This window comes from Pleurodeles waltl, chromosome 3_1 (genome assembly GCF_031143425.1).
Source record: "Pleurodeles waltl isolate 20211129_DDA chromosome 3_1, aPleWal1.hap1.20221129, whole genome shotgun sequence".
Lineage (NCBI taxonomy): Eukaryota > Metazoa > Chordata > Amphibia > Caudata > Salamandridae > Pleurodeles > Pleurodeles waltl.
In genome coordinates, this window is record NC_090440.1 from 1,172,821,448 (window position 1) to 1,172,843,712 (window position 22,265).

The 22,265-nt window shown below is 47.6% G+C and overlaps 1 protein-coding gene across 8 annotated transcripts in view; it reads right to left on the reverse strand.

Annotated features, from left to right (window-relative positions):
- APLP2 (amyloid beta precursor like protein 2) overlaps nucleotides 1–22,265 on the reverse strand; it is a 438,018-nt gene that overhangs the window by 166,561 nt on the left and 249,192 nt on the right. For 4 of the 8 annotated variants that reach the window (XM_069224472.1, XM_069224470.1, XM_069224471.1 and 1 more), the window contains exon 7: nucleotides 9,279–9,446. The exons of the other annotated variants lie outside the window; for them this stretch is intronic. In XM_069224472.1, the coding sequence (XP_069080573.1) occupies nucleotides 9,279–9,446 (168 nt within the window). The remainder of the gene's footprint in view (nucleotides 1–9,278; nucleotides 9,447–22,265) is intronic. 8 annotated transcript variants of the gene reach the window in all.

Consider the following 22,265-nt stretch of genomic DNA (forward strand, 5'->3'; position numbering starts at 1 on the left):
GCCTCTCCCCCAGCACATCGCCACTCTGCGTTTAGCCAACAGCAGCAATAGGCCCACTAGTCTACGCAAAGACGACGGCACCCTGTCCACCAGTCCAAGCAGCGCCAGCGTAGGGGAGAGGGGCAGATCCAAGCCAGTCATCTCCGCAATTGCATGCATCACTTCCAGCCAAAAGTCACGCACCTCCCCACAATGCCACAGCAAGTGTAGAAAATCAGCATCGGGGGCGCAACACCTTTCACACTTAGCATCCGCGCGCAGCCCCATAGCATAGAGACTTCAAGGGGTGTAATATCAACAATGTAGGAATTTAAAATGAATAAGCCGCAGCCGATAATTCGACGACAGTGCTCTCATGTGCGCACAGCATTTCTTCCACGCTTCTTCAGAAATGTCCTCCCCGACATCCATTTCCCACCTGGCTTTAGCAGACATGGCAATGTCCCTCTGCTGTTCCTGCAGACAGCCATACAGCTTAGTAATGAGTTTGAGCGACGACTGCACACACCACATCTCCAGCGCCTGGCAGATCCTCGGGTCGTCGGGAGACCCGCAAATCGCGCGCAGAGCATCGCACAAACACGCAGGACATATAACCGGTGCAAAGCATTATCAGCTCCATCTCTAAGCACCGCCTCCGGGGAGATCAACCGCCCCACCTCAAACCAATCTCCTAAAGAAGACAGGCCCAAGCCATTGAGGAAGTCCCGCAACTGCACATCCCGGGAAATCCTCTCATCAGCGACATCTAGCACCGGCATCGCAGGAGCAAAGGGCTCACATGCCCCAGACCGGCGCAACAAAGCTGCCCAAGCTCTGGAGGTACACGCCACAGTATCCACACCACGAGACAAGCACCCAAGGACCCGCGGCAGCCTATCCGGCCACACTGCATCGCTCTCAGGCGCGAGATGCGGTAGGTAGCGCATGGGGCGAATCCAATAGTACTCAAAATGGGCCTGTGCGCAATAATAATAAAGCTACAAATCAGGGGCAGCAAGGCCACCCAACTCGAAGGGCAGCACCAGCATCTCCTAAGCTATCCTGGGCTGCCCACCCGCCCAGACCAGTCGTATCAGGGCCGAACGGAGGCGCCGCAAAAAAACAGCAGTAAGTACCAGAGGAAGGTTCACAAATAAATACAGAAATTTTGGCAGCACGACCATCTTGGCAATGGCAATGCGCCCTATAAGCGACAGCGAACGCCACACCTCGATCCTGTCCTCCAGCCAAGCTACTAGCCTGCCATAATTAGCCAACCAAAGCGTTTCAACATCACAGCTCAGCCAGATTCCCATGTATCTGACCGGACCGCTCGCCCACTTAATAGGATACCGGGACGAAAAACTTGCCGTCCCCACAGTAAGAGGCAGCACAACCGATTTAGACCAGTTGATCATTATGCCAGAGAAGACGCCAAACCGAACAATCTCATTAAGCAGAACATCTAGATTCTTGCTCGGCTCGCGAACATACAACGCAATGTCGTCAGCGTACATTGAAATCAATAAAGGCCGCTGCCGGAACGGCATCCCTCTGTTATTATGGTGTTGTCGCAGAAAGGCCGCAAGCGGCTCCATTGCTATTGCAAAAATGGGCGGGGACAGGGGGCATCCCTGGCTGGTCCCCCGGGCCACATGGAAGGGGTCAGAAATACAGCCATTCAGCCGCAGGCAAGCGACAGGATCCGTATACAGCAATCAAATCATTTTCACGAATCGCACACTCAGGCCCACCCTACCAAGCAACGCAAATAAATACTTCCACACCAGCGAGTCAAACGCCTTTGTGGCATCCAAAAACACTGGCGCAGCCTCCTCCTCCACCGCAAGTGCGCCCACAACTGCAAAGAACGTTCGCAGATTATGCATTGTCGACCGCCCCGGCACAAACCCGGACTGGTCAGGGAGCACCAACCGTGGCATCAACGGCTGCAATCATGCCACTATCATCTTGGCCAAAATTTTATTATCTACGTTGATCATAGAGAGTGGGCGGTACGAATAGCAGCTATGTGGGTCCATACCAGGCTTAAGAATCGTAACAATCAGCGCCTCCCGTAGGGAGGCGGGAAGAGTTCCAGTCTCCATCGCCTCAGCATAAACATCCAACAGTTGAGGAGCTAGAATGGCAGAGTTTTCTTTATAGAATGCGGGGGTCAGGCCATCTAATCCTGGGGACTTATCACCGGGCAAGCCGCTAATTGCTGCTTTCACCTCCTCCACAGAGAAGGGTGCATCAAAATAAGCTCTATGTACATCGTCAAACCAGAGCAAGCTGATCTCGGAGAAATAATCCTGCGCAGCCTCACCAGTCAACTCGGTGGGAGCAGAATACAAATCCATAAAGTATCTAGTAAAAACTTTCATAACTCCCTCCGTTCCAGCCACGCGCTCACCCTCCAACCCATCTATTTCAGTGACATAGCTGCTAGCCCAGGGCTTGCGTAGCATATTCGCCAGTGTGCGTCCGGCCCTATCTCCCTCGCCATAGCGCCTCGCCCTGGCATACTTTCCCAAAAAACAAACTTTCTGCAGGGAGGCCTCCTCATACAGAGATACCGCGCTGTGCAAAGCCGCCAACGTATCACCAGACCAATCTGCCACTAATTTCGCCTCCAGCTCAGCAATTCGTGCCTCCAAAGCAGCCAGCTCCCGCCGCAGCGATCGTAGCACCCTGTGTTGATTCGAAAGACACTCTCCACGAATGACAACCTTAAAGGCCTCCCAAAGCGTCCCGGCAGACTCCACTGACCCACTGTTCTCGTCAAAATATTGAGTGATAGCCTCATGAACCTCTTCACGGAACGCCTCATCTCGGAGTGCCCCCTGAGGCAGACGCCAGGTAAAGGTGGCACTCGGACCCCCAGGCATCGCCAACTCCAACTTGACCGGGGAGTGGTCCGACAGAGTTCGGGCCAAGTGCTCCACCGACCGTGTCCAAAGTTCCACATCTCGCAGGACCAGCTATTATACACGTAATTGACACATGTGTCCTCCCTCTTATCCCCATGTTTCTTCCTCCATATATCAACCAAGGCGCCGTCACTCATGACAGTCGACAAAGCATTAGCAGTGGAGGAGTGTCACGCCCTGGATGAACTTTCCCGATCCCTCTCCGGATCTAGGACCACATTAAAGTCTCCTCCCCAAATCACAGCGCCACCACCCATCGAGTCGACCAGGTGCCAGACCTAGCAGAAAAATTCTGGGTCGTCAACATTAGGGCCATAAACTGAGACAAGCCTGCAAGGCCTATCCAGTAGCGTCCCACTCATCAGAACATAGCACCCATTTGGATCCGCCATTACCCGCTGAGTGCGCCATTGCAGCCCCTTACGCAGCAGAATCGGCTCGTCCCTCGTGTACCGCGAGAACACCGTGCCATGACATTCATCAATCCATCCAGCTTTCAAGATATTCAGCGTAACCGTCACCAGATGAGTCTCCTGCAGCATGCATGTATCTATATTCTGGCGCTTAACATAAGCAGACATGAGCCGCACCTTGCGCCCGTCCTTCAAGCCACGCAAATTCCAGGTGAGACAACAAATCAACGTCACCCTCCCAGCACCACCAAAGCAACCAAACCAGAACTCCATACCACCACGCCACCCCCTCAAGTCTGTCAGCCGCACATAGACAAAATAAGCAGAGGAGAAAGGACCAGAAAACAAAGAGAAAACAAGATGTGAACAGGCCCACCCATGCAGACCCCCCAAACGGGTTGTAGCAATGATCCACCCCACCAAACCCACAGAAAACCAACCAAAAACCCACAACATAGTGACAGGACTCATCCAAGGGCCGTAAGGCTAGCCACTCAACCTGCCATCCAAACCAGGGCAGGGGAGGGAGGGCAAAAGGGCCCAAAAACAGGTATAATGTCAGAGCGGCAAGTGAGAAAAACAAAGGTACTGTGGCAGCGCTCCCTTATAGCCATCAAGACCACCTGGTCCTCTGGCACCCACGGTCATTTAATCATTGTCACTTAGGACTGCTCGCTCAGCTCCAGAGTCATCCGCACTCGCAGTCACAGACCTCTGGGGAATCGTCTTAACAAATTTAGCCACAAACTTCTGGTCCATAAAGAAATGTAATGTGCCCCCATGCTGTACTCGGAGCTTTGCAGGATAAATAAGAGAAAATCTAGCATCAGTCAAACTTAGCGAGCGTTTAATCGGCAGGAAGGCCCTGCGCGCCGCCTGCACACTTGGGGTGTAATCCGGAAAAAGGTTTAGCTCAGAGTTCTTATAGATCATCCGGATGTCTTTCTCTGGCTAACCGCAGCATAGCATCTCTGTCGCGGTAGTTCAGCAGACGGATAATAATGGGTCGCGGCGGGGTCCCAGGCGGAGGCCGAGGCCCGAGTGACCTGTGGGCTCTCTCCACCACAAGCACCCGGGAAAGCTCTCCAGGAAATAGGTCTGCAAGCATTTTCTCCACGAAGTCCTCCATCCTACCTATATCCGTGGATTCCGGGAGACCAATTATTCTGATGATGTTGTGGCGCGACCGTGCCTCCAAATCTTCATTTTTATTGCGTATTACCTCCAGCACCCGTTCCATCCGCAACAATTGTTCCCGTTCTCCGTGCTGTTGATCCTCCAGCTCCGAAGTGCGCGTCACTAACTGGTCAAAGCGAGCATCGTGATCATCCACCCTGGCCTTGATGGGGTCCATTTGCTCAGTTAAGTGATCTAGTTTAGCACCTATGCCAGCTAAGCTGCTTTTAAGATCCAAAAACATGGCTTTGACCGATGTTTCCGAAGGCCCTTCCTCCACCGGCAGCTCCCCCGATTGAGAGGCAGAGAGACCTCCCTTCCTCCTACCTCCGTCAAAGGAGATCTTCGCCTGCCTCTGCTCCTCCTTTCCCATACTGACAGCCGCCAAAAACCCACAAAGGGAGACTCACCGCAAGTTCCTGAAGAGGGGAAGCCAGCGCACCAAGTTCATACAGGGAGTGTCATCACAAGTAGGAGTCTCCAATAGTAGCACAGTATCTCCCAGGTAGTGGGCCTCATCCGTTGCCACCGGTCCCAGCCCACCTCCGAGATCGGGAGCCCACCACCAGACAGCTAATGGGCACAAAGGCAAGCCCCAAATCAGGCCTCCTCAGGGCTCAGGACGTCACCGCCGGCTCCCAAATGACCAAAACGACCCCCGGTCTGATTTGACCGGTGATGGGGCCGCCTGGGTCCCCCCTCCAGACGCCGCCACCAGCAAGGCCAGAGCGAGCCCCAGCCCGAATGTAAGGGTTGTGTCCGGGCCCCCCCCCCCCCACAGCAGAAGGGGCCTCGCCCAACTCACAAGTCCAGGGTAGCCGCCCCAGCCGAAGGCCTCCAAATGCAGACAGGCCGCAGAGGGACACCCAGGCGCCCAGACCCACCACAAGCCGCCCCGCCCGCGCCAAGGGCAGGTAAGCACCGCACTCCACAGAGCAGTGGAGCCACAGGGCCACAGGGGAGCAGGGCCGCGGTCCGACTCGACCGCTGAGCCAGCCCCGCAGAAAATCACCTCGCCTCCGGCCATCCCTAGCACTCAGGCAGCGGTAACTCCTCCTCCGCAGCCCCGCTGGCATCCAGCCGGCAGCAACACAGAGCGCGTCTCTTGCCGCCGCGGGTCGAGCACAGGCCAGAGCGCGCCCCTCGACTACTTGTAGCCGAGGGGCGCCGTAGAGCCTCCACCAGCCCCGGATCAGGAAGGTGTGGGAACACTACCACCCGCGAGGACTCGTCCAGCCGAGGGAGCGCAGTAACAGCCGCTCCAACAGGAGAAATGGAGGATTATGCCCTAAGCCTGGCAGAGCCTCACAAAGTGACGGCCATCTTGTCGGCAGGCTAGCCACGCCCCCCAGATAAGACTCCTTACTGTAGCAACTCTTCATGGGAACATCTTGGGTCGTCTTTAGCCACAGGGTCAGTCCTATGAATCGGATTTAGACAGTAAGAAATGGGTTTTGGGAGCCTGTATTTATACACTAGTGGTTCTGCTCCCTTCACATCTATGTTTCCATACTGTACCAAAGAGAACAGAAAGAAAAGGATGGCAGGCCATCTGGAGGAAGAACAAATTGCACTTGCTAAAAACTGGGTCTCTAGTTCGCAGAGGTATGTACCCTGTCCAAGAGGGGAATGAAGTAACGAGCAGCAAAGGAAATCAAAAAGCAGCTTTGAGTCACTCTGGATTTGGTGAGTGAGTCTTGGGCTACCGGGAAGAGACCAAGAGGCTGCAGGGCAGCACAGCAATGCAGGGCAGCAGTTCCTGGGAGGAGTCAATCCTGGCAGAGTGGTAATCCTGGTATAGAGCAGTCTTTACTCCAGCAGCGTTTCCTTGAGTCCAGACGTTTACAGATTTGAATGGGTCACAGATCCAGTACTTATACTTTAAAATGCCTTTGATGTGGGGGATGACTACAAAGAGTTCTTGTGAAGTCCCTTTGAAGTATAAGTTTGACCCTTCCCAACCTCCTTCCTAGGAATACACATCAGTAGGCAGATGCAGTTGAGTATTCTGTGTTGTTGGTGTCTGGAGGGAATGCACAAGTGTAGCTGTCACCCAGCCCAAGGTAGATGTGTATTGGAGCTATTCTGTGGGCACACAGAAAACGGAGTACAGAGAAATACCCACTTCATAAAAGTGGCATTTCTAAAATAGTAATACTAAATCTGCCTTTACCATTAAAGAGTATTTATTACTACCACCCCAATGGTACTAAACATGATGCAGCTATTCCTCTCAGATCAGGAATTACAGCTCAAAGGTAATAAAAGGAATTCCCAATGCTGGCCTATGAGAGGGGCAAGGCGTCCCAGTAACGGAAAATTAATTTAGGAGATTTTCATTACAAGGACATGAAAAACTTAAACATACATGTCCTGCTTGTTGCTTACATGGCACCCTGCCACATGGGCTACCTAGGTCACATCTTAGGGGCGACATGTATAAGAAAAGGTGAGTTCTGGGGTTGGCAAGAGGTTTTAGATGCCAGGTCGGGGTGGCAGTGAGACTGCACACACAGGCTCTGCAGTGGTAGGCCTGAGCCATGTTTACAGAACTATTCAAGTAGGTGGCACAATCAGCGCTGCAGGCCCACAAGTAGGAATTAAATTACAGGCCCTGGGTATACGGTGTACCACTATTTAGAATAGTATATCACATAATGGTAGGTTCAGTCTCCTCCAGGCTCTTTGGAAGATTAGAAAGCATGGGGTAGGGAATGTTAGTAACCTTAAGATTCAACCATTTTTTTTTTACTGCGCTTCATCAAATTAAGCTTCAATTCATAAGAAGTCATACTTAGCATAATGGTTACAGAACATATGCAGAGTAGCTCTCACAGCTGCCTAACGGATGACTTCAATATACCACTGAAAAGAGACTTGCTGCCTTGGCTATAACGGCAACTGCAAAGCACTCGGAGATGCAGCATGTCACCCAGTAAAAAAAGAAAAAGCAAAGCATTGTAGGCCTTTTTTACCAGGTCTTTGTGCTTTTCTCCCATCCTCTTTATCCAGACCCCTTGTTGATGAGGCTAAGGGAAGGCCACTAAGGCGATGAAACTGACACCAAGTCAGCCTTCTACCGAACCTTTGGGACATGGACAAAGCCAGATGCAAAAATGAACAGTAGTAGTGAGGAGACTGCAATAGAAGACCAATCACTGTGTAGAGTCAAACCAGATATAACAGGAGTGCACCTGCATGATACAGTAATTCATTCACCCTGGCATGAAACTCAGGGGTGGAACAAATATATTGACAATCCCCCACAAATATGGCCCAAACAGGACAGTGGAACACAAACTGATATTATGCAATACATTCAAGGTGTAGGTATTGTAGGCTGGAGTCGAGGGCAGTGTAGGCATTGCCTTAATTCATATCTGAAAAAGCATGGAGCTACTGAGAAAAGCATAGGCAGTACTTGCCAGGGACACAAAGACAGCATTGTCAACATACCTCTAAACCTGGAAAGAGGCTTATATTCTTATTCTGCAGGGATAACAATGGCAGTACACTAAATTGCAGGTTTGAGGAAAAAAGCATGGACATTTGATAAAACAAACTAGATTCTAACTCCACATCAAGTCATTTTCAGACCAATTTCGCCAAACTGTTTTAATATCCCTGCTTTAAAGCCTATCCCAGTGTCCCATTCATCTTTAGATTAAAGAGTTTTTTGAGGACTATCAAAATCAGCTACAGTCTGAATTGCTTCTATGGAGCATTTTCATGTTTTACTATGAACCTTTTCGTGTTTAACTATGAATCACCAGTACGGTTTCCACTTCCACATATAGAGCCATTGCCTGTCCAATAAATTATCACACTCCACCAGTTGAAAACATCTTTCCTGTCACAATCCTAATCCCTGCTTTCTCTTCTTTCAGCAACAAGGCAACTAACTGGTTGATGCATGACTTTACTTTCAGCCCTTACAAGTCACCACTAATCCAACCGCTTTTCACAATTTAACATCAAAGTACGTGTCATCTTCAAGAACACATGAATGAGTTCCTTTTTTGGTAAAACTGTACAAATCTATATACAGCTTCGGTACTATCTGCATAATTTCCCAATTAAACACCACAACATGGTATTTCTCCTTGCATGTAAAGAGTGTGGCAAAGGGTTGCTTTGCTCTTAAAAGTATATGTAGCGAAGAGTGCAGCATGAGGTCAGTGGCTTTTCCAGCACAGCCACTTATTTTAAAACTGGTTTTAGCTACCTCTGTTGTAGTATTTAGATAAAACAGAGCACACATAGAACAGCGAATGCAAGCAGTATAAGTATTCTTGTATGACTGTAAAATTTATATAGGCAAAGGACAAGAGAAACAAATTGCGAGTTATAGAGGAGATGACGAAATAACTAACCTCTGAAGCATATGTATTTAGTATGCAAAAAAGTGAATTTGGAGAAGCAACACAAGAAACCACAATCAAGATGACATGGCTACCCGCTGCCACGTAAAGAGGTGTTGCTGCAGATGTGAGAGCAATCACCGCAATCAAGGAAAAGTGCTGATTATAAAAAAGGTAGCATGCATATGGATAAAAACCTTACTAGCCACAAAGCCTCAACCTAGAGGTAAGCAGAACAAGAGAATGACAGTGTCACAAACACCAGAATCAACAAGGTGCAGGACGGGGTGGAGGCGGGACACTGCTGCTGATCCAGTCAGAGGAGAGACAAAGCGTTAGACACAACAGGACAGCGGATAGATGGCTTTCTCAGACAGACTAGTGAAATCATAGAGGGCAGGGGCTGGACTTACTTAGTGTCTCACATACAGCCATACAATAGTCCATGGACTCAAAATTGTTCTGGTTGCCTTTGCAGCCTCCATATATAAAACGAATGCACTTTTTCTTGTTGTGGTCGAAGTACCAGCGGGGCATAGCGGCCCGGCAGGGACCAATCAGGGGCTCCTGTGAACAGACAGCTGAGAGGAGATGGGGTAAAACATCAGCTAGAGAGGAGCAAAGCTTTGGGTTATGCTTACAATAAGTAAAAACACACCACACAAGAATACACAAGGCATGAAAGTTTCAATACATGCAAAAGAATCCTTTATTTACATTGGTGCCCTTTTCATGTAGTGGTAAATTCCTTTATTAATTCAGTATCAATGGGCACAGACCATGAAAGGTGCCCTTGGCCAGACAACAGCAACTATCACATTACACAATATAGTACAGAGTTAATGAAGCCAAAGATATTGGGACACTGCAGTCAAAATCTTCTGCATTAATTATAGGGCAGTAAATCTCAAACCGTTTTCCTCCTAACGGCAGGATCAACATGAACTTAGCATTCAATGAACCAAATCTATTTGACTGAGCGCTTGCAGGAAAAAAGCTCTCCCACATTCTACTGCCTGGGTCTATCTCTAAGAGGAGAGACCTTTATACAGCAATTTCCACTCAGTACCATCTTCTAATAAAGAAGCCCTTATAGCTTCATACATGCCTCCCTCAAAGAACACCAGGTAAAGTCCCTCAGATCTTCATGAGCACCTCCCAATCCTACTCAAAAGAATGGGCACTCTCATGCACATCATTCCATCAAAAATATAACACTAAATTTGATTAGCAGATTAACATGAAGCTCAATCCAGCACAACTACACTCATAAGAAACACCTTTGCAATGTCCTTTATGAACATATCAATCTAACATTTGGTATACTAAGTGAGGAAGGATACAAACTCCTAAACAAGCAATTGCAAAGTCAACTGATCTCGTCTTGGCAATGGTTGGCCAAAATGATGTACCACAAAAATACAAAGTAAAACAAAAAATAGAAAGAACCGAAACATGCCACAGAAATTAAATATAGAGCCATACGTGTTCAAAAGTTTGAAAGACGCAGTGCAAGCGACTCAACAGCTCTAGTGGCCTGATCCTCTCCACAAGCTGCAAAATGTGAATGACAGATGGAACCCTGACAGATGAAACCCCAAAGGATGGAGAGTAGAGACCAAAAACCCTTCTACGTATGCACTTATACAGGTCATTTTTTTCTTTATACGTTTTTTGATTAGTTGAGGCTGGCGAAATGGCTAAAGTAGATTCCAGGACAAAAATAGTCACCAACGACTCTGGGTTCATCAATATGCAATATCACATATAAGCACCTCCTCTCCAAGCTAATATCAGTTTCTTACTTAAGTCTATGCGTGCCCTTCAACGCGCAGCACAATATGATCAGGCACCAGGGTGCAGATTCCTAGATTGGTAATTTTTTAGGCCGGAAGAGAGACCATTCTATAAAACAGAGAGGCAGGAGGGCAGTGAGAAATCTGCAGTTAGATAGTGTATCCACCAGAAAGAGCGCTGTCAAAGTTATATACCGTGATTTTCTGATGGATACTTCTAAGCGCAGATTCCTCACCTATAAAACAGATACTAAAGCAGTACCTCCCAAGGAGGTGGGCCTGTTGACTAGCTCAAATAAAAAAACAGGTCTTGCCGTACTGAACACAGCACTGAACACTCCACGTACCGACACAGTAATAACACCCTTAGCCCTGATGGAATGCCACTCATTCCTTCTGGAGGTTGCTTCTTCACCAAAGCGTATCAGATCTTAGACCTCTGCACTTTCTGCTTTAGCAGAGTGGTTTTTTTTTGTTACACTTCGTTGCCTTTCTTTGCTCTTCACCACCATCAGATGTGGGTGGGGCAGAGAAAGTGGTCTTCCTCTTGTCCAACTGTAGTTTTGTGGCCTTCACTGGAGTCTTTTGCAGTCTCCTCTGACACATGGGTGGAGTTGGACTGGTTCCCCTGTTACTGAGCACAATTGAGGTTCCACTGCAGAGCCCACATATGCGGCCTGGCAGTCAAAGAGCAGGGGGTCAAGAAGTCTCAGAGCCATTCTCACAGAGACACAGAACCAAGACTAAAACATCAGGATCATACCTGAATCTCCTGGACTTGCTAAGACAGAGGGAAGGCTTGGAACAGCACTGTATCCGGAATGACCTAATGAAAGTGAGTATTTGCAGTAATAGTGAACCAGTCAGGAAGTACACTGTCATCTGGAATTGGCCCACACTGACTGTGGCGGGCCAGCCTTTAACAGCCAGTCCTCGAGGTAGGGGAAGGCTACAATTCCAAACCTCTGAAGGTGTACTGTGACCACTGCCATTACTTTTGTGAACACAAATGGGGCACTCTGGGAAGCCAAAGGGGAGCACGGCAAATTGAAAATGCTCCTGGCCTACTCTGAACCGCAAGTACTATCTGTGTGTCTGGTGTCTGCAGGGAAGGTATATGAAAGCAGGCATCCTGCAGGAACAAAACCACCATCCAGTCACCTGGATCCAGGGCAGACAGAATCTTGGCAACGTGAACATCTTGACTTTGTCCTTCCGCAAGAAGGCGTTCAAAGGGCGGAGATCTAATATAGGACAAAGGTTTAATTCCTTCTTTGCCACAAGGAAATAGTGGGAGTAACAGTCAGTCCCTATTTTTTAAGGCCTGAACCTTCGCTATGACTCCTTTGGGGAAAAAGCAAAGCATGCTCCTCTTGAGAAAAATGGATAGGTGCTCGTTGAAAAGATGTTCTGATGTGGATTCAAGATGGCAAGGGTCAAAAAGGAAAGGTAGGGCATAACCTTGTTGAACGACCAACCTGCTGAATGTTATATCCTGCCACCCTTGGAGGAAATGTCTGATTCTACTTCCAAGATGGTGGTCATATGCCTCTAGTGGTTGTATGCCACTAAGGGTAGATAGTGGTTTGGAGGTGAATGCCGCAGGGGTAGGGGATTGGGAAGCTCGGTGATCCAGACATAATCTGCTTGGTACCATTCCAGAAGGGGCTTGGATGTCTGTTACAAAGAAGGTAGCCCTTGGTATTGCTGGTACACTCAACCTCTGGAACAGCCTCAAAACGAGCAAAACTGTTGGGAACACTGTCTCACAGGGGTATAAAGGCCTAATGAATACACTGTAGCCTGGCTTTCTTGGAAGCATTCAAATGCTTCCTTGTCATCAAGGAGTGTATCAATTCATGCACACCCTGAGAGAAGATTGTGGATTTCATCCATGTTTGGCACCAAAGAACCACATTAGTGCAAACTGCGCTGTCCAGCAGTCAGTAATGTCCAGTCCAGAGCAAATTACATATTTGGCTTCATCCTGACGATCCTAAATGGTTTTTGCCAGGTTGACTCGAAATTTCTTGGGGACTTCTGCCAATATCTTGCTGACCATGTACCATAAAGCATGCAAATATGTCCTCAGCAAACAGCTAGCATTGACTGATTAGAAGGCGTGGCTGCCCAGTGAAAGCACCACTTACCAAAATGCTTCAATTCTCCTTGACTGGAGGTGTCACAGAGAAAGAACTGGAACTCATGTTGGTGGTAGATGACTGAACTACAAGACTTTCTAGCAAAGGACATTGGGTGTAGAAGTCAGGGTTGTCTGGCACTGGTCAATGGTGTCTGGTTACCTGCTTGTCCATAGGTACACATTAAGGAGTCAGTCAGGGCTTCATTGAATGGCAGTAAGAACTTGGAAGAAGGCTGCCCAGGTTGCAAAACGTCCGTTAACAAGTTGGCCTTAACTTCAATAAACAGAGGCTGTATATCTAAGCCCCTGGCTGCTTATCTTACCACAGCAAAACAAGCACTGTCTCTCATTGATGGTCCAGAAGAGACCAAAGCCCAAAATCCGATTAACTGTCTAACCCACTGGCCTTCTTAACATTCATGTATAGGTTGCCTTCATAATAATATGGGGGATAACAATTCCATCATCTACATTGTGTTCTCTGAAAGCTGATTCAGTCTGATAAGGGCTGGAGCCAAAATGATGATGTTGCTCAGAGGTCAGGTCATGGTTTTGTCAAAGTCGGACTGACCAAGAACCGGATATGTTGAGAACAGCTTTGGGACGTGACTCATTTCAGAGTTGGGTAGAACTATTGGGACAAGATATTTCTTCAACTTCAGTGCCTAACGGCCCAATGTGGCTTTTGTTAACGGCTGGGAAGTTTTTCTCCAGTATCTGAGTGGAATCAGAGGCAGGTTCGGGAAGCACAGACAGCCTGAGGGTAGCCTGACTTGAGGCCTCAGTGGATCGGAGGGGCCCTGAAAGCACACAAGAGGGAGTCAGAGAAGTGCCAAAAGTTTTCAACATAGCATCCTTTAAAGTCTCAATCTAGTACAATGTCGCCCCTGGAAACTTAAGGTGCACTGGGATTCGCTGTGGATTCTGCACCTCAGCTGGTGAAACAGGAGTGGGACCGAGAGACATCCTTGTGACTTCTCTGGCTGAAAGTGTGGGAATGGGTCCATGCCCTCAATCTTGAGCAGGATTTGGACTTTTGTGACTTCTTCTGGTGTGCAGCAATGTACAGTATTGCATTCCTGGATCGCCTTTGGAATTCTAGAGCTGATTTGGAGTTGTGTCCTGAACCCAGACATACCTCATGTGGGTCTGTCACAGACATCGGTTTGCAACAGTTTCAACAAAGGTTTAAATTCTGTAGTTTTAGGAGGGCACGTAGTTCACTTACACAAAGGAAAGAAGAATTTCGAAGAAGAATAAAAAACTTGTCCACAGATGAGGAAAAAGTTGGAAGCCACCTCCTCAACCACATAAGAAGGCAAAGAAAGAAAGAAACTGACGGCAGCGCGCTGAGGTGGAGCTTATAGCAGCTCCATTAGTCACTTTTGAGGCAGAAAAAAGTGAGTACCGAGCTGCACAATGCAATCTTCTGATGATCAGAAACAAAGTTGTTTTAAATTTTCCGAATCCAGTCTGGCACCTGGGATATTCTAAAGGTCAGGAATCTGCAGTTAGAAGTATCCATCAGAAACTCAAATTCATGCACTACAAGGCAAGAAATGACCTGCAACACCAAACATACGCTTATAGATATTGCAGATTTGGCATTCGTTTTTCAAGAAAAGATCTTTTTGTGTGCAACTTGCAAATAAGGAGCAGGAACTCTAGTCCGAATGGTAGCATTTCCTCAACAGCCTGTCTCAAGGCACACAAAAGTAGTTCAATTGATTCTTATAATCACATTCTATTTCTGTTTATTACATTTTTTATGGATTTTCTATCCAATCTTTTGGGGAGATCGTAGTATCTAACTATTTCATTTAGTGTTCAAAGTGGTGCTGTTGCTTTAGCTGAATCGCAGAATTTGAAAGGAACTTAAGCTGTATTCTTCGGATGCTGGTACTATTTCTGAAGATAAAAGCAATGCAGCACTCCAACAGGATCTACCATAAGCTCAATCATATTTACCTGTATTCTTTATTATGCTTCAAAAGTATAAGAAGCATATACACTCTTCATCTAAACCCGTTAGAGATGGTACATTGGACATCGGAATGCTAACTTACAAAACACTCTTCCCTATGTATGTTTCAAACTAACTTCTTGCTGGAACTGCACAGTCACTAAATTAGCAAATTGTGCAAAACCAACCAAGAAGCTTCCTGGTGATCAATGATGTGCTCTTTTTCAGTTCTTAAGGACTGGGAATTGAAAACAAAAGGGAAATTGAGGCAAAATATAAATGCTAACTTTTGTAGAGTTTAAACTAAACTTATTTTCTGAAAATATTCTTTGCTTGCTTTTCGAAGTTTTGCAAGTCATCTTTATATGTTCACAGGTGCTAGAACTCTTTTAATAACAGTTTTCATGAAGTACAGTTTACATCAACTACTGAAATGATAACTATTAGACCCCCATCAAGGGGTCAGGGTGGGATGGTTTAAGGGCTTCTCACTCTAGACCCTAGTTTGGGGGCATAATTTATGGCAGTCTTGGGTAAGAGCAGGACTGCGGTATAGCATCAAAATTGCTTGCCCTAGAACTGAGCATGGCACACCTGTGTGTGGGTGACAGTTGTACTGCAAGGTACATACTGTCAAACTGGCACTCTTCATCACTATCACACCCTGTTCACGGGGACACAGGGGCAACTGGGCACCAAACTGTGGTGGTGAAGGTCATTTGGAACTAATGCTCTTGGGTCCATTCCACTATGGCTTCGTAAATTGGATCAAGTACAAGAACATACTTTACTCTTAGGGTAGAAAGGAAGAGAAATCACAGGCTTCTGAGAGCGAATGTGGAGTTGGATGCAAGAGCCTAGAACTCGTGAATCAACCAATAAATAACCTAATGCTCAACTCAGTATTTGCCTTGTTGTAAAAATAAAGCACTTTTACATGTGTATTGGGCTTTGATAATGATGAGCCCTATGGGAGGGCAGTTATTGTACTGATGGCTCAGCGTCAGTGTGCACCTGGCAGAAGCAGTCTTCCTAGACAGACTTGCTCTTCCACCGCAGTGCCACATATTCTCACAGAGTCTGCGGGGCAGCACCAATTCACAGCCAACAGCAGCTGTAGGGCTACACACGATTGTGTATTATAAGCAGTCTTTTGGGTGAAGTTCTCAAAGTGACCTGGGGAGAGAGCTCAGGAGACCAAATCACAGCACATGTTGTTCCTGGCTTCACACTCTCACTCTGTCCACTTTTTCTGGTTGTTCCTCACACAGGGAGCGCACTGGGCTTCTCGTCCTCTAAAGTCTATCCTCCTGCAGGCACAGGTAGTCATCTTCTGTCTCCCTCTCTCTCTTTCTCTCTCTCTCTCTGCCTCTCAGGAGGCAGACCGGCTTCTAGACATTAGGCAGACCCTGAGCGCCTCCAGCAGAATGTGTAGACTTCATGTAATGTCCACTCACCTCTGGGAGACTGGCTATTAAGCAGGCATCAACACTGGACACAAAGCAGTACATTTCCAAGTACTCTGTGGAACATTTCCTTCCTCTGTTATGATGGTAGAACTGGAACAAAGTGGAATGCTTTGTTCCGAGACTTTTATACACATTTTCCAAGCAAGGAATGTGATCTTCTGTTTCAGCTTTTGGAAACGGTTTGGGAAGGTTATCTTTTCAAGGGTCCTTCTTAGACTGCTCTCCAGATAAAGCATTTGTGCAAGGAGATGGTTATGACAGCAGGCAGCATTGGGTCTGTCTCTAAGCAGAAGCATGCACAACACGGGCACAATGAAGTGAGATTTCTGCATCTGGATTTTGTCAGCTTCCCTGAAGCAGTAACCTGAGACAGACAAAAAAGGCTGGCCTGACCTAGAAACTTCCTCACCTTGACGTCACACCCCTGAACCCTGCAATGAAAAAATGGCAGTGCTCAGGAAAACTAATCAGCAGCCTCTTGCTAAACAAATCTTCATTTAATCTTTAAAGATAGCCTTGTCTCCATCTCCCTTACACCAAGGCCTGGATCTCCAAAGAGCCACAAGAATGCAAGAAATATATTTCCACTGTCTGGGAATCTGGCCTCTTCCTCCATCTTGTCCAGTGCCAAACCAGGGGCATCCAAAACGGGTCCCACTGGCTTCAGTACTCTAATTTATACACAAAGAGCCTTACTACAGCACAAGCGTGGTACACATACTTACCATCCACCAAGGATGTCAGCACAAGGTTCTTAAGTTTCATAAAAGCTGAACAGTATACGTTAGTGTAACGCCGGGGCCATAATATCAGTTTTAGAACTGGTCAACAACTAAGGGAAGAGGTAGACACCTGTAAACCATGCAGAGAACATACCTGTCCCAAATATCACTCAGGCCTATCAGTCTATTAATATCATCTACGGAAGAGCACACTATAGATTATGCGCCACAAAGTCCTACCAGGCGTGTCAGAGCATCAAACTAAGGTACTCAATGGTATCATTTTCAAAACTGACCCCTTAACTATCAAAATACAACTTACCACAACCAAAGGCTCCATTCTATTGCGAAGGTTTCTGATATACTGAAACAGACATTTTAGCCAATAAGGGGTGCCACTCTACAGATTAACAAGCTGAACATTGGTAATGCCAGATAAGGAAAGGCTTCATGCACCTTAACGGAAATTATTTTGCCCATGAATAGTTCAGGTGCATAAACATTCAGCTAATCCAAGGGCAACGGTATAAGGAAAACATTGATATGTATCACCCAAACACAATGAGTTTACATTTAGCTGGTTTTGCATCAGTTTTCCTAGCACAGTGCACACTAATCAGGAAAAGAAACACCAATGCGCTAACCCTTGCCAATAAATATTTGGTATGATGTGCTATGTTATGTTCTTCCCAATACCTCCTGGATGCAGGTACGTGTCCAGGGTAGGAGGAACATTTAAGTTCCATAGACCTTACCCACTGAAACCTAACTTGAAATCAGAGTTGATTTCATTAGAGCTCTCCAACATTAAGCCTTCAAACAAACTCAACCCAACTAAAAGTACACTCCTGAGCAGCTAGGTGCCCCATCCAATCTGTATTTGGGGAGCAGACTTCTTGCAAATGTCCTAAACTCACACTAAAAAACAGGATGCATCTGATTAAAGATTTGCCTTGACATTCGCAACACTTCACATTTGAAAGTTGGGAACTTTCTTCTAACCTAGACGCCTCCTCTTCGTACCTCTCCCAGCTCAGACACTGACACTTCCCAATAACAAAAGCATGTTTCATCATCCTGTTCCTACATGGAATTCTTGGGCGGTGTTAATGAAAGGCCATTGCTTGAATAGGGAAAACACTCACAATCTACCTTCACGTACAATAAGCCCAGCCCAAAGAGGGACATATAATGACAACAACCCTAAGACACCATAAGGAACTTTGACAAAAAAATAAATTCTGAAAAAGACAACACAAAAAAAGAACTTAGCGAAAGATGTACAAAACGAACAGGTTCCTTACCCTTAGTAACACCTTATCTGCTAGAGACTATCTAGGTGAAGATTCCTTACCTTGGAATATTTCTCAGCATGCTGACATCAGTTCTTTTCTTTTCGTGCCATCAGTACAGATCTGAAGAGAGCTACCTCTGTCCACCTTTTGTAAAAAAATTTACACATTTTTATCAACTTATTTTGAGCTTTGTCTCCCAGTGTGCAACAGAGGTCACTCAAAAAACTGAGGTTGAATCCTTGTGGTTCCTGTCACAGGCATGTGTCTGTGACAGTTCCCTATCTGGTTTGTTTTTGGTGCCTGGAGTCAGGCCAAGATGCCAAGGCCTGTGAGAACTGCTGTGCCAAGAACCCAAGGTGCTGCGGGAGCAATCCCTGAAGCTTCTGGTCGCCTGACGCCGGTCAACTCCGCAACGCCCTGGCTTTCGGTTGCGTGTATGGTCCTCGGCCCATTCCTTGAGCTGTTACAGGCACTTTTCAACAACCTCAAAGTTGTCTTGTAATTCCCACGAAAAATTTAAGCAATCTTTGACTTTATCATGCTGGTCCTAGTTATTGGACAAGGCGCGGGAATGACGTTCACCCACTCTAGGCCCCGCTTCCACACGTCAACCACAGAGCCTGCCTCTGAGGCCGCGTTGCACCATTCCCTGAATTTCCAGTAACTGGAGCAACCCCCACTAAACTACAAGAGTTTGAGAACATGCACCTTATTTTAGGGCAGGCCAACCCCTCTGGAGTGCCATCAGGCATTGGTTCACAGCCTGCCCCCATAGGATTTCTGCCGGTGAGTCTGCCCTAAGTGTCAGTTGGGCCCTCTGGATTCGTAATTGGATCCAGACCAGCTCCAGCCTGAGAGACCGCAACCTTTCCCAGAGCCAGTTCCAGTGTCTTAGTTCCCGGCGCGGCCAACCTCATTACCATACCAGACTCCAAAACTGAGCCAGTTTGCCATTGTTGGACACTGACACCGACCGGTATCAGATATTCCAAGTCAGAGCCAGGGCCTTCTTTTTTTGACAGTCCCTATGAGGAGTATGACTGAGGACTGTCTGAGGATCCTTAAGGCTACCAGAACCCCTTAGACGCACCCGAGGACAACTGTGTTGGGATGGAAAAGTCCTCTGCAAGGATAAAGACATATGCCCGTACCCTGAGTGCCTAACTGTGTTGTCGTCTGGATCCCTAATGCTGATTTATTGTCATAAACGAACACAGATCATGTGTGTGTGCCATGACATAGGCCAGTATCACCAACTGCGGTCTTGTTGGACTGGAAGGGGCACAAGCACAGTGGTGGCAGCATACTGTGTAGCGATCAGTAGTAGTGAACAAGTCCTTTTTACCCGGAGTTAATGGAGTGAGGCCTACAGAACACTTCCCTTTTAAAATGTTCCAGTGCTGTATGTTTAACTCACCCCTGGACTACATCAGGTTGATGTGGAAATGTGTGCGTGATTTAAACATGTGCTAATTGCATAGATGCTTGCAAGAAATACACTACACAGAAGGTTAAGTGTGGTGCAGTGTGCAAATGGTAAATGTGTGTGCTGGCAGTGTGTGGTTTCAAAGTGACACACCATGGTACAGCACAGAGGGGCTGCAGTAGACAAATTGCATTTGTAACATGTGGGAATGCTGATGGTAGCATAATAAATTAGGATAACAGTACTAAGCAGTGAATGAGTTGTGGATGTACACTGAGTGCAGAAATGCCTGCACTGGTACATTACATGGAGGACATTGGGTTACATTTTGGGAAGCCCAGGCATGCCTGGTGAAAACAGGAGGAGTAGGGAAATCTCACCCAGAAAGACTTGTGTATTGCTTAATTCTTGTAAGATGGATGAGGGGACAGCCAGACACTCACTGTGCATTTCAAAGGGCTCTTTGATTCAGTGACAGATCACAAGGAAGAGGACCGGACACATCTCAGGAAAAGGAAGACGGGGCTGATAAGGAAATCTTTAGGAGTAGGGGTGAGGGCCCTAGATTATCACTGTGGCTAACATCCAGGTATAAACTCTGGCCACTCCCATGAATCTTGTGGTTGGTTAATCAGCTTCTTAAGCTGTGACAAACACCTTTCAGGAGGAAGGAAGGGAGAGACGTTCATTTCAAAGAAGCAGAACCCCAACATACAACTTCACAAGACACTAAATCACATCTTGTGTGTGGGAAAGGACTACAAGTAGGGGAGTCTGAGACCCTAAACCTTAGGCATCTGCCAAGCAGCCTGCCAGGCTGTGTGAGGAGGGGCACTCTGCAAGAACTTCGGCCTGTGACCAGGGCTGGGAGCCCAGCCTGCTAGTCTCTCTGCTGGCTGAGGAGACAACATCCAGGGAAGCCAAGATTATCTACCCTGAACAGCCAAGATGGCTGTGCCCCTGAGGAAGAGTAGAGCGCTGGAGGGAGGGAGGTCCAGGTGGGAGCCTTGGCTTGAGGACTCCCTGTGTAAGGCGTGAGAAACCCACTCCCTGCACCAATCAGGCTGTGTGTCAGACTGAAGCGGCAACCACGTATGCCAGAGAGGGGCCACCGTGATGTGAGCTTAGGAGAATGTTGAACGAAACCCGCTCCCAGCACCAATCTGACAGTAGCCCATGTGCCTGTCTGAATGGGCAACTCGTATACTAGAAGGGGCTGCCATGAACTGAAATTGAGGAGTGTGGTGGGAAAACTGACTCGCCGCATTGACTAGGCATTCGCCCACGTGCCAAAATGGCTTGGCATCTCTGAATGCCAGGAGGGGCCGCCGTTGAGTGAATTGAGAAGTGTGGCAGGAGAAAACAGTCCCAGCACCGATCGGGCCGTAGCCCAGGTGCTGGATTACCTTGGCGACCCCATAATCTAGGTGACGCTGCAGTGGACACCAGAATCAGGCCAGCAGGACCAGGGTGTCTAAACAGAGGCGGCGACCCCATATGCCAAGAGGAGCCACTGGAGATGCTGAAGCAGAGAGGTCAGGGTTGTTGCCCGGGACAGACAAACTGCTTTGACCAAGGTGGGATCCAACTCATTGTGTGGACTGAACCAAGGGAGCCCCACCGGAGCAAGGAGACCACCACCTCCACCTTTGCAGAGGTAGAAGTGACTTACAACATGACTACTGGAGAACCTTACCAGTCTGAATTTGCAGGTGGCGTGGCTCGAGGGAGAGCTCCTGCCAGGTGCTTCTGGGTGTGACCACACACTGGTCAATCCAGAACAGGACCGAGTTGCACCACGGTAGGGTTCTCTAACGCAGGAGAGGGTAAGCCGTGAACTGGGCCTTTGAGGCCCCACAGGAGACACCACCATTGATGCTGCTAACCCCTAGACTCTAATTAATGACTGAACTTGCTAGCAGAGCCCGATAGAAGAACTCTTGAGGACGGCCTGTTAGTATACATTCCCTGTATGCGGCCATCAGTGAATGGAGAATAACACCAAACCCGTTACACTAGAGGTGGGAGGACAGGGAGTGGACTGACAACTACTAGAGCCCCATCCTCAAGGGGATTGTTATTACTTTTTTAATGTTGTTTACCTTTGAATGTTAAACGAGTTAAAATTAACATACTTCTTTTTATACAAAAACAAGTATTTGACTGGACACTGATTTATTGTTGAGCTGTTTGCATGTTGATTTATAAGTCATATTTACTGAGTTGTCTCTGAGCTTCCCGTGAAGTAGCCTTTACTGCTCGAGTGCCACTATCCAACAGTCAGATGCAGAAAGGGGTGTTTAACCCAGCCGAGTAGGATCCATAGTAGAGTGGGCCCAGGGACATTGAGAGGAAAAGGCCTCAACCTACTAGGTTAGGTCCAGTAGCCCCATGGCCCCCTGAACGGGGTTCTGACAAACTGGTATGAAGAACTGACGGATGCCAGTGGTCTGCACACCTCCGCAGAAACCGGCCTAGTCTCTTCTCCTAATGTGGCTACAGAGGAAAGGTCTTCTTTTGCCATGGTGGTGAAGAGGGCGGCTGAAGTTTAGGACCTTACGCTGTCCTCTGTGGCAGTCAAGACGA